This window comes from Bufo bufo, chromosome 4 (assembly GCF_905171765.1).
Source record: "Bufo bufo chromosome 4, aBufBuf1.1, whole genome shotgun sequence".
NCBI classification, from domain to species: domain Eukaryota; kingdom Metazoa; phylum Chordata; class Amphibia; order Anura; family Bufonidae; genus Bufo; species Bufo bufo.
In genome coordinates this window covers 571952829-571969110 of record NC_053392.1, presented here as the reverse complement: position 1 = coordinate 571969110, position 16282 = coordinate 571952829, and the positions used below count along the sequence as shown (strand labels likewise).

Sequence of the window (16282 nt, the reverse complement as noted above, 5' to 3'; positions counted from 1 at the left end):
CCCTCACGAAATTCAGTGTTGGATGGATTATTGTACACTTAATGCTAGGATAACCCTGCGCATGTTCCCCTTTCACTAGAGGGACCTTCTGCATTCCTGCTGGATACTGTGTGGCCATGTGCATGGCCCCCTTCTGGGCGAAATATGGTATGTCCTACTTCTCTGAAGTAGGTACGGGCCTTGGGCATCACCCCCTGTTGGGGTGGGCCTTTGCACTCTTGCCGACTGCAGTTTGCCAGGTACATTTCCCCCCCTTTCTGGGCGGACTGCTTGCGTTCCATCGCATGCCATATTAGTCTTGTGCAAAACTTCCTTTCAGGTTGCACTTTGCACTTCCGTAGATACTGTGGGACTCTGTGGCTGGCCCCCTTCGCTGAGTGACTATTTTGCAGTGAGCGGACGTTCTTGTGCGCTCTGTGCGTTGTTTGTGCCATGTATGCCTTTTCCTCCCGTAGGTGGGTTGGCCTTCTCACTGCTTACGGGGCTGCTCGTACGTATGCCTCCCTTCCTCCTGCGACATACTTTTTTTCTTTTGGGATACGATGCTTACAGCAAGCCTTGCACTCTTCTCTGAAGAGATCATTCTGCCCACCTGACCTGATCGGGCTCTACTTGGTCTCTAATGCACCGAGCTGGATTGTATATTGCGGTTCCGTTGTGATGGTATCCACCATGCTCGTTGGCCCTTCCGCCTGGGGAGGGTTCGTGGTTCCTAGATGCGTACCCATTCGTCCTCCCGCGGCATTGCTTCCCTGCGCAAGCGGTCACATGAACGAGAGTGCTGCCTGCAGCTCCCCTCGAGTTCTACGTTGGCTCTAGCCGGACTACGGTTCCCTTGCCTACTACCATTTCCTCCTCTTCGGTTGCAGTGTGGTATGAGTCCTTCCTGTTGGCGCCCTCTGCGCTTCAGTCTGATCTGCTACCTGGTTCGGGCCGCTCTTCTCGGGAATGTCACCCAACTTCTCTTGGGTGCTCGATTATCCAGGTCCGGGGGACCTCCACTTTGGGTTCTTCAGGGTATTCCCCTTCTGCGAGGCGGTGAACCGAGCGTCTCGCAGAGTAGCGGGGTTCTGTTTTTGAGCTGTCCTATGGCTTCCCTGTTGCACACTCCTCCTTTCGGTTGGAGGGTGTTATGTCGGCCTCTGTCTCGACTGCTTTTTCTCGCTAGCTCTGTTTTGGCTCCCGCTCGGGGCATATCACTCCGATGTGGCTTCTGCCCCGGCCAGGCTTCAGGGCTGTTCCTTCACTGCCCTCCCCTCTGGGGAGAGCATGGTTGTTCACGTAGATGGTTCCGGTGTTCCTTGTGGCCTCGTACTGTCTCCCTCGTTCACACTGGCTGTACTAGCTGTGTGCCTAATTTACTGGGTCTACCGCGCTCTGTCCTCCCGCTGGGTGAAGATTGCGTTTTCCATTCTGGGCAATGGTCCTGCTGTAGATTTACCTTCTCGGTAACTTTGGAGGACTACCCTTCGGTCACGATTGTCCTTATATCTCCCACACCGGGACTGTAGAACACCTTCCTGTGGTGGCTACATCGGCATGGACTTTAGCCTGTCTTGTCCTGGCATCTGTCGGATGCTGGGCGGAACCTTTCGGTTCCTTCCGCCTGTCCTTCTGCTCCCCCACTCCGGGTGGATATGGGACGACGTTGCTTGGGGGCCGACGGGACTAGTTTTGCCGACCCTTCTGCCCGTGTTACTGGTCTGCGCCTGATCAGGCGACTCCAGCGGGCACGCTAGTGTTCGCCCCCGGCCGTCCTTCGTCCAGGATCGGTTGTCGGACTTCGGGGTTTTACCTGGGGTTCTGTGGGAAGCTGGGCATTCCCCCACTCTGCCTTTCTCTCCCCATGGTTCTGTCTTTCTCCAGTCCAGCCTGGACCTGGGACTGGGACTCTGTTACTTGAAGTGTCAAGGTCCGCACTGTCCCTCCTCTTCCAGCGTTCCCTGGCCCTCTGGGCCTGTCAAGACCTTCTTCCACGGAGTGGCTCTTTGGTTCCTCTGTACCGTCCCCCGGTACCGCCCCTGGGAACTACATACTGAGCTCTCGGCGCTCCAATCTTTCTCTTGGAGCCGTTACAGAAGTTCTCTTTATTCCTTCTGTACGGTTGTGTTTCTGTAGTAATCGTGTCTGAATGGTGGCCCTTCTTGTTCCGAGCCTTCTGTCCTTCCCCAGGACAGGGCTGTTCTCCATCCTGTCCCTTCCTTCTGAAGGTGGTATCTGCCTTTTCATCTCACCGAGGCTATCGTCCTCCCCTTCCCACCCCCGGAATGGACACTTCACCGATTTGGACGTTGTTTGGGCCTTGCAGTTTTTACTTGGAGATCTCAGACTCTTGTCGCCGCTCGGTCTCTTGTGTTTCCAGGAGGTCCGCGCAAAGGTTTAACGGCCTCCAGGGTGGCTTTCCTCAGCTTTATCAGAATGGCTATTGCTGAGGTTACCGCACCAAGGGTAGGGTTCTGCCTTTTTGGTGTCACTGTTCATTTCACCAGAGCGGTCGGTCCCTCCCTGCATACTCGGGCTTCGGCGGATGCTGCCTTGAGTGCCTGGGTTTGCAGGCGGCGATTCCATGATTCCTTCGGGTGCTTCGCCTTGGTGCTGTAGTCCCTCCCCTCTTGGACTGCTCTCGAACGTCCCAAGGTCTTCTGTGTCCCCCAAGGAAAATGGGCGAGAAAACGAGATTTTTGTATAACTTACCAGTAAAATCTCTTTCGCGCTCTTCCTTGGGGGACACAGCACCCACCCATTTATTGTTTTTTCTACACTGTTTCCGAATTTGTTTTACCCGTTAAGTAGTTGGCTTGTTGTTCCACTTGTTGGACTTGGCCTTTTCTCACTACTTGGACACGCAACTGGCAGTCTCTGTCTGTCTCTCTCCAGTTTTCACTTAGTGTCACGCCTCCTAGGGAGCTGAGCTATACCCAAGGTCTCCTGTGTCCCCCAAGGAAGAGCGAGAAAGAGATTTTACTTACTCAGCACAGCAGGGTGCCGCCGGGCCTGTTGGATTCTGGCACGAATGTTGGCATTTTGGCAGACAAAGCGCTCCATGCTGTCCGGCACCAATTCTGGTGTTTGTACCTGGAACCTGCACCAATGCACGTCTCGGCGGCCATAGGCCCCCATCCCTGCACCCTATCAGCATCTCCTCTACCTCCAGTGGCACAGTGCCTGACGAAGGCCAGACACGGCCGAAAAAGTTTGCACAATTTTTGCCGCAATCCATTGCAAATAAAATCTATGAAAAACCTGACATCCCATTATAGCGAATAAGATCCAGTGGTGTCCAGCTGTGCAATTCCTGTATTATGTTGCTCTTTCGGATTAGAATGTGGTGTGGACTTAAAGAGGTATTCCTGTTGGTACAAGTTATCCCCTATCCTGTTTAGTTTGTGGGGCTCCCACGATCATAGGAAGGGCCCCCTGTAGCTCTTCTGAAATGACTGGAGCATCCAGTCGCTCATGTGCGCAGCCTCTCCTTTAATTTCTATGGGAGTTGGAGATAGCCGAGTATGGCTCCAAAACTCCAACATGTGCATCTGGTCATTGCAGGGGGTACATGGTCCCCGTTCTCGTGATCAGTGGTTGTCCCAGCAGTAGGACCCCCACTGATCTTAAAAACTCCTGCAGAAAAATGTATCCTCTGACCTGCTAGAATGGTGCATGGTGTAATTTCCTCACCAGCTTCTCGGCTGTCTCGTGACCAGCTATCTGACTCTCCAAATAACACCGCATCTTATGTGCAGGCAGGAGGCCAGTTTCTCTGTGTTCCTATGGGAGCCTCAGAGCCTGAATGTCCGTCTCATAGGAATAAATAGAGAAGTAACTGACCTCCTGTCGTGTCAGTTGGATATCGGAGTTGGTCACATGACCTAGCTGAGGATCAGAAGCGAGGGGATAGCTCGCAGTCACAAATGAGACTATTACATCATGTACTTTTTTAACAGGTCAAAAAAAAAAACATTTTTGCGGGAGTTCTTCTTTAAGGTTATCCCCTATCCTGTGTATAGGGGATAACGTGTGCCAACCGGAATACCCCTTTTAATAATGTTCTGAAGAGCTTATTAAGGCTAAACAGGACACCTCTGCCTAAATAAATTACTTCACTTTTCAGAGATTTTTTATTTATTTTTTATTTATTTTTGCAACTGCTTAAAGTTGCAGTGATTACTGTAAGGTAAAACTCTATTTACATCACTAACGACCCCCACTTTTTAAAACTTGAATGAGTGGTGTGAAAGTGCTAATTGTCACAAGTAAAAGGTGGATTTAGACGAGCATATAATCGCTTACAATCACAGGCACCAGCGACTACACGGCTAATGGTTGTAGAGACAAGTAGCATTTAAATGAAACTATTATCATGCATTTCATTAACAATAACCGATGATTGTACTTGTTCGCACGACTTCACAGACATTGAGCGAGCGTTTTTGGTCAGATCGCCCAGTTGTTAGAAACCTTTACATTGCAAAGTACTGTCTCAGCCATTTCTGGCGGTCCCATTGCCTTGAATAGAGAGGTGGCTATGCATGCAAGATGTGCCCTCCATTTTCTATTTTTCGGAAGTCCCAAAACGGTAAATGAACTACCTGTCTATGGATGTGTAGAAACCTCTGCACTACCGGTCTATACTCACAAAAAGTTAGGGATCTTTTTTAGCTTTCGGTGAAATTTATGGAAAGCGTTAAAAGTTCCTGCTACAGCGATATTATATCATGAAAGTCGGGCATTTAACCACCTCCGGACCGCCTAACGCAGGATCGCGTTCCGGAGGTGGCAGCGCTGCGCACAGTCACGCATATACGCGTCATCTCGCGAGACGCGAGATTTCCTGTGAACGCGCGCACACAGGATCGGACGGTAAGCGAGTTGATCTCCAGCCTGCCAGCGGCGACCGTTCGCTGGCAGGCTGGAGATGTGATTTTTTTTTAACCCCAAACAGGTATATTAGACGCTGTTTTAATAACAGCGTCTAATATACCTGCTACCTGGTCCTCTGGTGGTCCCTTTTGTTTGGATCGACCACCAGAGGACACAGGTAGCTCAGTAAAGTAGCACCAAACACCACTACACTACACCCCCCCCCCCCCCTGTCACTTATTAACCCCTTATGAACCCCTGATCACCCCATATAGACTCCCTGATCACCCCCCTGTAAGGCTGCATTCAGATGTCTGTATGATTTTTACGGATCCACTGATACATGGATCGGATCTGCAAAACACATACGGACATCTGAATGGAGCCTTACAGGTGGGTGATCACCCCATATAGACTCCCTGATCACCCCCCTGTCATTGATCACCCCCCTGTCAGGCTGCATTCAGATGTCTGTATGATTTTTACGGATCCACTGATACATGGATCGGATCCGCAAAACACATACGGACATCTGAATAGAGCCTTATAGGGGGGTGACCAATGACAGGGGATCACCCCCCCCTGTCATTGATCACCCCCCTGTCATTGATCACCCCCCTGTCATTGATCACCCCCCTATAAGGCTCCATTCAGACATTTTTTTTGGCCTAAGTTAGCGGAAATTATTATTTTTTTTCTTACAAAGTCTCATATTCCACTAACTTGTGGCAAAAAAATAAAATCTCACATGAACTCACCATACCCCTCACGGAATCCAAATGCGTAAAAATTTTTAGACATTTATATTCCAGACTTCTTCTCACGCTTTAGGGCCCCTAGAATGCCAGGGCAGTATAAATACCCCACATGTGACCCCATTTCGGAAAGAAGACACCCCAAGGTATTCCGTGAGGGGCATATTGACTCCATGAAAGATTGAAATTTTTGTCCCAAGTTAGCGGAAAGGGAGACTTTGAGAAAAAATAAATAAAATCAATTTCCGCTAACTTGTGCCAAAAAAAAAAAGAAAATTCTATGAACTCGCCATGCCCCTCATTGAATACCTTGGGGTGTCTTCTTTCCAAAATGGGGTCACATGTGTGGGGTATTTATACTGCCCTGGCATTTTAGGGGCCCTAAAGCGTGAGAAGAAGTCTGGGATCCAAATGTCTAAAAATGCCCTCCTAAAAGGAATTTGGGCCCCTTTGCGCATCTAGGCTGCAAAAAAGTGTCACACATCTGGTATCGCCGTACTCAGGAGAAGTTGGGCAATGTGTTTTGGGGTGTCATTTTACATATACCCATGCTGGGTGAGATAAATATCTTGGTCAAATGCCAACTTTGTATAAAAAATGGGAAAAGTTGTCTTTTGCCGAGCTATTTCTCTCACCCAGTATATGTAAAAAGACACCCCAAAACACATTGCCCAACTTCTCCTGAATACGGCGGTACCAAATGTGTGACACTTTTTTGCAGCCTAGGTGGGCAAAGGGGCCCAAATTCCAAAGAGCACCTTTAGGATTTCACAGGTCATTTACCTACTTACCACACATTAGGGCCCCTGGAAAATGCCAGGGCAGTATAACTACCCCACAAGTGACCCCATTTTGGAAAGAAGACACCCCAAGGTATTCCGTGAGGGGCATGGCGAGTTCCTATGCCCATTAGCGAATACCTTAGGGCAGTGTTGGCGAACCTATGGCACGGGTGCCAGAGGTGGCACTCAGAGCCCTCTCTGTGGGCACCCACACCCTGGAAAAAGTCTATGGTGTACCAATATGCCTTAGACTTTTCCTGCCATTCATCAGCGCAGGGCGCACTATGAACGGCACAGGCAGTCCATTGAATGTAGGCAGGCTATTATAGCTAAATGATAAAGTACATGGAAGATGTACTATATTGGACTGTTGTATTCAGGGTAAATTGCCGTATTGGCACTTTACGATAAATAAGTGGGTTTTGGGTTACAGTTTGGGCACTCGGTCTTAAAAAGGTTCACCATCACTGCCTTAGGGTGTCTACTTTCCGAAATGGGGTCATTTGTGGGGTGTTTGTACTGTCTGGCCATTGTAGAACCTCAGGAAACATGACAGGTGCTCAAAGTCAGAGCTGCTTCAAAAAGCGGAAATTCACATTTTTGTACCATAGTTTGTAAACGCTATAACTTTTACCCAAACCATTTTTTTTTTTACCCAAACATTATTTTTTTTATCAAAGACATGTAGAACAATTAATTTAGAGAAAAATTTATATATGGGTGTCGTTTTTTTGCAAAATTTTACAACTGAAAGTGAAAAATGAAATTTTTTTGCAAAAAAATCGTTACATTTCGATTAATAACAAAAAAAGTAAAAATGTCAGCAGCAATGAAATACCACCAAATGAAAGCTCTATTAGTGAGAAGAAAAGGAGGTAAAATTCATTTGGGTGGTAAGTTGCATGACTGAGCAATAAACGGTGAAAGTAGGGTAGGTCAGAAGTGTAAAGTGGCCTGGTCATTAAGGGTGTTTAACCCCTTAAGGACACAGCCTTTTTACACCTTAGGACCAGGCCATTTTTTGAAAATCTGACCAGAGTCCCTTTAAGTGCTGATAACTTTTAAAACGCTTTGACTTATCCAGGCCGTTCTGAGATTGTTTTTTCGTCACATATTGTACTTCATGACACTGGTAAAATGAAGTCAAAAAAATTATTTTTTTTGCACCAAAAAATACCTAATTTAACAAAAAATTTGGAAAGATTTGCAAATTTCAAAGTTTCAGTTTCTCTACTTCTGTAATACATAGTAATACCCCCAAAAATTGTGATGACTTTACATTCCCCATATGTCTACTTCATGTTAGAATTGATTTGGGAATGATATTTTATTTTTTGGGGATGTTATAAGGCTTAGAAGTTTAGAAGCAAATCTTGAAATTTTTCAGAAATTTACAAAAACTCAATTTTTAGGGACCAGTTCAGGTCTCAAGTCACTTTGCGAGGCTTACATTATAGAAACCACCCAAAAATGACCCCATCTAAGAAACTACACCCCTCAAGGTATTCAAAACTGATTTTGCATACGTTGTTAACCCTTTAGGTGTTGCACAAGAGTTATTGGCAAATGGGGAGGAAATTTGAGAATTTCATTTTTTTGTCTAATTTTTCATTTTAACCCATTTTTTTCCACTAACAAATCAAGGGTTAACAGCCAAACAAGACTGTATGTTTATTGCCCTGACTCTGCCGTTTACAGAAACACCCAATATGTGGCCGTAAACTACTGTACGGCCACACAGCGGGGCGTAGAGTGAAAGGTGCGCCGTATGGTTTTTGGAGGGCTGATTTTTATGGACTGGTTTATTTACACCATGTCCCATTTGAAGCCCCCTGATGCACCCCTAGAGGAGAAACTCCCTAAAAGTGACCCCATCTAAGAAACTACACCCCTCAAGCTATTCAAAACTGATTTTACATACATCGTTAACCCTTTAGGTGTTGCACAGGAGTTATTGGCAAATGGCGAAATTTGAGAATTTCATTTTTTTGCCTAATTTTCCATTTTAACCCATTTTTTTCACTAACAAAGCAAGGGTTAACAGCCAAACAAGACTGTATCTTTATTGCCCTGACTCTGCTGTTTACAGAAACACCCCATATGTGGCCGTAAACTACTGTACGGGCACACAGCGGGGCGTAGAGTGAAAGGTGCGCCGTTTGGTTTTTTGAGGGCTGATTTTGCTGGACTGTTTTTTTTGGCACCATGTCCCATTTGAAGCCCCCCTGATGCACCCCTGGAGTAGAAACTCCATAAAAGTGACCCCATCTAAGAAACTACACCCCTCAAGGTATTCAAAACTGATTTTACAAACTTTGTTAACCCTTTAGGTGTTGCACAAGATTTAATGGAAAATAGAGATACAATTTCAAAATTTCACTTTTTTGGCAGATTTTCCATTTTAATATTTTTCTTCCAGTTACAAAGCAAGGGTTAACAGCCAAACAAAACTCATTATTTATGGCCCTGATTCTGTAGTTTACAGAAACACCCCATATGTGGTCGTAAACTGCTGTACGTGCACACGGCAGGGCGCAGAAGGAAAGGAACGCCATACGGTTTTTGGAAGGCAGATTTTGCTGGACAGTTTTTTTTTTTTACACCATGTCCCATTTGAAGCCCCCCTGATGCACCCCTAGAGTAGAAACTCCAAAAAAGTGACCCCATTTTAGAAACTACGGGATAGGGTGGCAGTTTTGTTGGTACTAGTTTAGGGTACATATGATTTTTGGTTGCTCTATATTACACTTTTTGTGCGGCAAGGTAACAAGAAATAGATTTTTTGGCACGTTTTTATTTTTTGTTATTGACAACATTCATCTGACAGGTTAGATCATGTGGTAATTTTATAGAGCAGGTTGTCACGGACGCGGCGATACCTAATATGTATACTATTTTTTTTATTTATGTAAGTTTTACACAATGATTTCATTTTTAAAACAAAAAAAATGTTTTAGTGTCTCCATAGTCTAAGAGCCATAGTTTTTTCAGTTTTTGGGCGATTATCTTAAGTAGGGTCTCATTTTTTGCGGGATGAAATGACTGTTTGATTGGCATCTATTTTGGGGTGCATATGACTTTTTGATTGCTTGCTATTACACTTTTTGTGACGTAAGATGACAAAAAATTGCTTTTTTTACACCGTTTTTATTTTAATTTTTTTACGGTGGTCATCTGAGGGGTTAGATCATGTGATATTTTTATAGAGCCGGTCGATACGGACGCGGCGATACCTAATATGTATACTTTTTTTTTTATTTATGTAAGTTTTACACAATGATTTCATTTTTGAAACAAAAAAAATCATGTTTTAGTGTTTCCATAGTCTAAGAGCCATAGTTTTTTCAGTTTTTGGGCGATTATCTTGGGTAGGGTATGATTTTTGCGGGATGAGATGACGGTTTGATTAGTACTATTTTGGCGTACATGCGACTTTTTTGATCACTTTTATTACCTTTTTTGGGAAGTAAGGTGGGCAAAATTTCAATTTCATCATAGTTTTTTATTTTTATGGCGTTCACCGTTCGGGTAAAGTAACATAACCATTTTATAGATCAGGTCGTTACGGACGCGGCGATACCAAACATGTGTAGGGAATTTTATTTTTTTCATTTTTAATCAGTGATAAATGTGTTTTTTGATTTTTACTTTATTTTCACTTTTTTTAACTTTTTTTTTGACCCAGACCCACTTGGTTCTTGAAGATCCAGTGGGTCTGATGTCTGTATAATACAGTACAGTACAATATATATTGTTCTGTACTGTATTTTACTTACACTGAACAGATCTATGCTTTTAGCACAGATCTGTTCAGCACCATGGACAGCAGCACGCCTGAGAGGCGTCCTGTTGCCATGGGAACCTTCCCCGTCTGCTCAGAACTGCGCAGACGGGGAAGGGTAAGCACAGGGCTGAGGAGGGCTCTCTGGGGGCTCTCTCCCTCTCCCATCGGGGGGCTGCAAAGGCACAGCAGCCCCCCGATGAGGGAGGGAGCTCCCTGCGCTGTTAACCTTTTCCATACAGCGGTCCGTACGAACCGCTGTATGGAAAGGGTTAACGGCTGACATCGCATCGCAGATGTCAGCCGTTTATACCAGGGTGCCAGCAATGTGCTGGCACCCTGGTATACCCACTAGAAACCAACGATTATACAAGGGGAGGCGGGCGGGGGATCGCGATCCCGCCTGCCGCACCGCCCGCACTGCCCGCAACCCTCCCCCTGCACCTCCCACCGGGCTAAAATCACTCGGGGGGGGTGCAGGGGGAGGGATACAGATCTATTTTAGGAATACTAAAGTTTCTGATCCCCGCGGTCAGGGACCGCAGGGATCAGAAACTGCAGAAATCGCAGCAAACCGCAGGTCTGAATTGACCTGCGTTTTGCCGCGATCGCCGACATGGGGGGGTCACGGGACCCCCCCGCGCTTTTAGCCTAGGTGCCTGCTCGATGATTTGAGCAGGCACCGGGTTCCGATCACTGCCGGCCGGGCGGCAGTGATCGGAACAACACATGACGTACCGGTACGTCATGTGTCCTTAAGTACCAGGACATCATGACGTACCGGTACGTCATGTGTCCTTAAGAGGTTAAGCTAAGGGGGCTGAGGTGGTTAAGTAGAAGCAGCCATGGTGATTTTCTCGTCTCAGTTTATTGTAACAAATGCCGATACCAGTGGGGAGTATACCGCCACAAAAATGTCAGTGTTTCAATAACTTGTCATGTGGCCTTAAAGAGGATCTTTCACTAGATTAAAAAATCTAAACTAAGTATACAGCCATGTAGAGCGTTGCCCAGGGATCCCCCTGCACTTATTATTATACCTGGGCGCTGCTCCGTTCGCCCGGTATAGCCTCCAGTATCTTCACATGTTCGGCTCCACCCAGGGGAACCTGCCAGCGTCTTTCTCCCATGCTGTAGCGCTGGCCAATCGCAGCGCTCAGCTCATAGCCTGAGGTTTTTTTTCTCTCTCGGGCTATGAGCTGAGCGCTGCGATTGGCCAGCGCTACAGCATGGGAGAAAGACGCCGGCAGGTTCCCCTGGGTGGAGCCTAACATGTGAAGATACCGGAGGCTATACCGGGCGAACGGAGCGGCGCCCAGGTATAATAGTAAGTGCAGGGAGATCCCTGGGCGCCGCTCTACATGTCTGTATAGTTAGTTTAGATTTTTTAATCTAGTGAAAGGTCCTCTTTAAGCATCAATTACAGCTTGACGACAACGTCTCCTGCTGGTCTGGAGAAAGTGCAGGCCGCTCCATTTGAGGTCCCCCAATTTCTAGCAGCCACTCCATAATGATGCGACCTCGATGAGCTGGTGCATTGGCTTCCATGAAGATGTATAGTTCATGCAGAGGCACGCCTGTGGGCAGGTTCCCTTTGCAGATCATCTAGCATGCTGATGTAAACTCTTTCGAATGGTCCGACGTGACACTTCTCTTAAATGTGCCTGGAATTGTGTGACATTCATCATCCGTTTCCACAGGGCATTTTTCACAATGAAGCGGTCATCAGTGTGGGATGTGGCCAAAGGAAGTCCACTTCTATGCCTTTTTGTGACTCCTCCAGTCTCTCTGATACAACCTGACACTCTAAGCTCAGCAGCCACTTCTGTCTGAGAACATCCTGCTTGAAGCCTCACAATGGCGAAGTACTGTTTATAAGTTATTAGGTGTCGTATTGGTCTCATGATGTCAAAATGTGAACAGCATGATGAGGAGAACTGTTTAAATACCAAATCTAATTGAACCAGGAAATTTATTGGGCGATTCATAGATCAAACACCTGGTATGAATTTTGCAGTTAAGCTCCTTGTTAGAGAACAGCAAGTTGGGCAAAAAGTACTGAAGCACTGAACAGTTGGACATGTGCATACAGAAGGTCACATTAAGTCCACCTGTAAAGGTTAGCGGGCATTTTAGGTTCATCCTGAAATTTCACCCACAAGTTTAAATAATAACCCCTGCACTACAGGTCTATGTATGTAATAGGGGGAAAAAAACAATTAAGTGCAAAAAAATTCCCAATAAAAAATACGTTTATAAAATACACAATTTAAAAAAAATTATATATAGTATAAATCAAGATTCACATTGAAAATTGTCCATATGGTTGAAAGAAATCTAGATTATTTTAATTATTTTTATTTTTTGGGGGGAAACCTGCCTAGCCTTACTTTAAAATGCTTTTGCCTGTACTGGTGGCCATGGGATTGCTCGAAGGGATCAGTGGGTGTAAAGAGGATATATGGGCAGGTGAGATTATTTTAATGTGCTACCAGATTTGTCGCCTGTCATATTCAACCCACGAATGGCATTTGTCATCTATCCACAGATTGTGTGATTAAATGTCGGATCGCTGGGCCTCCCATTGGTGATAAATGCTGTTGGTGAGAGAACCCCGTTTAAGAGCATTCTATTTAAGGCCAGCATACTGTATGGACGTGCTGCGCTATTAGACCAGAAGGCACAAGATTTCCTTTGGTGCTGTTTGGTTAATATCAGCTATCAAAGAATATGGGGCATGTGAAGAAAGGGAGATGGTACACTGCAGAGGAGAAGTCGGGCCCAAGACACCTCTGGTTCAGTGGAGCTCTTCCTCGGCCACTTGTACGGCCTGCAGGCTGATCCCACAGAGGAGCTCCACCTCACAGGTTACAGTGTATGGAGCTGGCCAGCCCTCTCTGCACAGATAGTTGGTCATTGGAAATGACGGATTCTAGCTGTTTAACCCTCTCAGATGCTGTGGTCCAGACTGTCCAAAAAAATATCCGATATATTAAAAAATTCTGCCTGTACCAAAAGATTTATGGTAATAAGTTGGCAAAGTCATATGTGCCCTGAAATGTTACCAGTAATTACACCTCACACCGCAAAAAAAAGGCCTCCTGCAGCTCTGACGGGAAAAATACATTATTGATTTTTATAAGTAGTGTGACGCACAGAAAACCATAAATTGCTATAAAAGGGTTTTCCAAGATTTCTACTGATAATCTATCCTCTACATTATCAGTATCTGACCAGTGGGGGTCCAATAAACAGGACCCCTGCCATTCGGCCTTGAGAAGGCATTGGCGCTTGCAGTAGTGCCACTGTCGTCTTCTGCTTTCCGTAGGCCATGTGACGACACATTCATTGGTCACATGGCCTAAGTGAGGCTCAGCCCCATTGTAGTACATGGGGCTGAGTGCAATTCCAAGCACGGCCACTAGACAATGTATGGCGCTTGGTTTGTAGAGAGAAGACTGCAGCACTACTGCGAGCCCCAATGCATTCTCAAACGACTGATTGGTGGGGGTCCCATGTGTCGGACCACCGCTGATTATTTACGAATGACCTAATCCGTTCAAAAATTTCAGAAAACCTCCTTTAATTTTACGGACCCACAGAATATACTTTTTTTCTCTCTCGTATTTGGATGCTGTAAAAGTGAATACACCCACTCACAAAAAAAAAGAATTGGACTTTATTTTTTATTTTTTTAATCCTACTGATATTTTTTGCCATTTCTTAATTCATTGTATGAAATAAGTCCTCATGCTGCTATGTTGATTGAACAATAAGAAGGTTATAGCTCTTGAATGAGGGAATAAAAAAAATGAAAACCTTGCCAATATTGGCATGTGACAAGTGGCTCTTTTAAAAGGCTCCTCTGCAGGGACTGCGTTAGGCAGCGTGGTGGCTCAGTGGTTACAATTGGTCCCTTGCAGTACAGGGGTCCTGGGTTTAAATCTCGCAAAGGAAAAAGGTGTGTCCTTTCTGCTGCTGCGTTTTTCCTGTAAGGCCCCTTTTCACACAAGCGAGTATTCCACGCGGGTGCAATGCGTGAGATGAACGCATTGCACCCGCACAGAATCTGTACCCATTCATTTTAATGGGGCTCTGTACATGTGCTTAGGTTTTCACGCATCACTTGTGCATTGCATGAAAATCGCAGCATGTTCTATATTCTGCGATTTTCATGCAACGCTGGCCCCATAGAAGTGAATGGAGCTGCGTGAAAATTGCAAGCAAGTGCGGATGCGATGTGTTTTTCACGCACGGTTGCTAAGATGTTTGTATACATTCAGTTTTTTATCACACGCATTAAATTGCATTGCACCCGTGCGATAACTGAACGCGATCGCAGACAAAACTGAATTACTTTGTTTGCGAAATCGCGCATTTTTCATTGAACGCATCCGGACCTAATCCGCACACACTCGTCTGCAAAAGGCCTAACTAACAGCTCCTGGCAGGAGTTACAGCGGACGGCCGTTGGAAGGATGGGATGGAGCATGTGAGACCACACTATACACATACATTTTATTAATTAACCCAGTGGCTATACTATATCTTTGATTTACATGCAATTATTAACCTTTTCAGATCCAGGTGCTGGTTAGAAAAATGTGGAATATTTGTGAGACCGCTTTTAAACGGGTTGTCAGGCTTGTAACTTAATGAATTTTAAGGGTCAGAATTGCATAAAGAAACAAAAGTGATAATCAAATCGCTGCTCTCATTCTGACTCCCCGGGTACCCCCGGCGTACAGAAAGCGACTTCTCAGCCATCTTTGGGTGAGGCGGGTCACTGCAGCAGTTATATAGCCCCAACACTTACAACTATATAACATACGGTATCCTATGTTGCGGATTGACCCGCGCCAGTACATTCTTTGAGAATCGCTTTGTTCCCTTGTGGCATACATCTGGTCACATTTGGCCTATACGTTTGGAGCAGTTCCTGCCTTATTTGCCAAATGTGCACCGTGGATGTAGTGGGAATATAACAATGACTGTGTACAATCTATAGAAGGATATATTTAGGAATATGCCTACAATGATGATGTGTTTCTAAAGCTGTCTCTTCATTGTTTTCTGCACAGGGAAGTCGTGATAACATGAGCATTGTACTTGTTTGCTTTCCGAACTCCCCTAAAGTTTCTGAAGAAGCTATCAAGAAAGACGCTGAGCTGGATAAATATTTAGAATCGAGAATTGAAGGTACCTCCGTCCCTCCCTGATGTGGCTCCTTCTTATTCTGCCTGATTGGTGGGTGGTCAGAGGAGAGCAGCAGGACCAGCCTGCACCAACTTACTGCCATATGCAGCATCTGCAAACTCTGTATCACTCTAAACGTATTAATAATTATTATTAGATTAGAGCTGGACAGTAGACACCACATTAGGTGTCTCCTCTTCTCCGCGTGAGAGAAGCAGGGCAGAAGGTGCACACACAAAGCAGAGTAATCGGAGCATGCACGTCCACCTTATTACTGCATAGCTGGTGGACATAACCTTGAGAAACCAGTTGAAGCAGTCTGTGCCCGTTTAACCTTGCATTAGCAGATAACTTCACTTTTTTTTTTTAGCACATGGGTTTTACCAACATTAACACTTTCAAGCTTGGAGACTAATTACAGTGAATGTCTGTAGTAAAAAAATAAAACTAATGTACAATAGTGTATCTTCATTATTCCATCACCTTTAGTACTTTCTGCTGCTGATAGTCCAGATAGTGGTATTGAGCTGAATAAGAGTGCATACACTGGGGTGACTGGCTTCCACTTTTCTCGTACTTTGTTTATATCCTTACGTTAAAAATAAAGTATATTCATAGTTTTGCAGATTTATACACTACTTGTAAGCAGTTATGGAGGGGCCATACTATACCTCCAGTTTTATAGAGGTACCGAATGTAGCGCACAAAGAATTCTGTCCTCCATTGAATGCCATGTTACATATTCTTTCCAAAAAGTGTTACTTCTATAAACCAGTGCCATCGTTAACCAATGTGGCAGCAACATTGAGCAGTCCGTAGTAAAGAGCAGCTAGCTCTGCGCTGAGCACAAGATCTTAAAGGGGTATTCTGGTCATGTGACGTTATCCCTTGTCCACAGGATAGGAGACAAA

At 45.4% G+C, this 16282-nt stretch overlaps 1 protein-coding gene across 4 annotated transcripts in view; it reads left to right on the top strand.

The window, feature by feature from the left end:
* PPM1B (protein phosphatase, Mg2+/Mn2+ dependent 1B) overlaps positions 1-16282 on the top strand; it is a 64152-nt gene that overhangs the window by 41212 nt on the left and 6658 nt on the right. For all 4 annotated transcript variants that reach the window (XM_040430333.1, XM_040430332.1, XM_040430331.1 and 1 more), the window contains exon 3: positions 15257-15374. In XM_040430333.1, coding sequence (XP_040286267.1) covers positions 15257-15374 — 118 coding nt within the window. The remainder of the gene's footprint in view (positions 1-15256; positions 15375-16282) is intronic.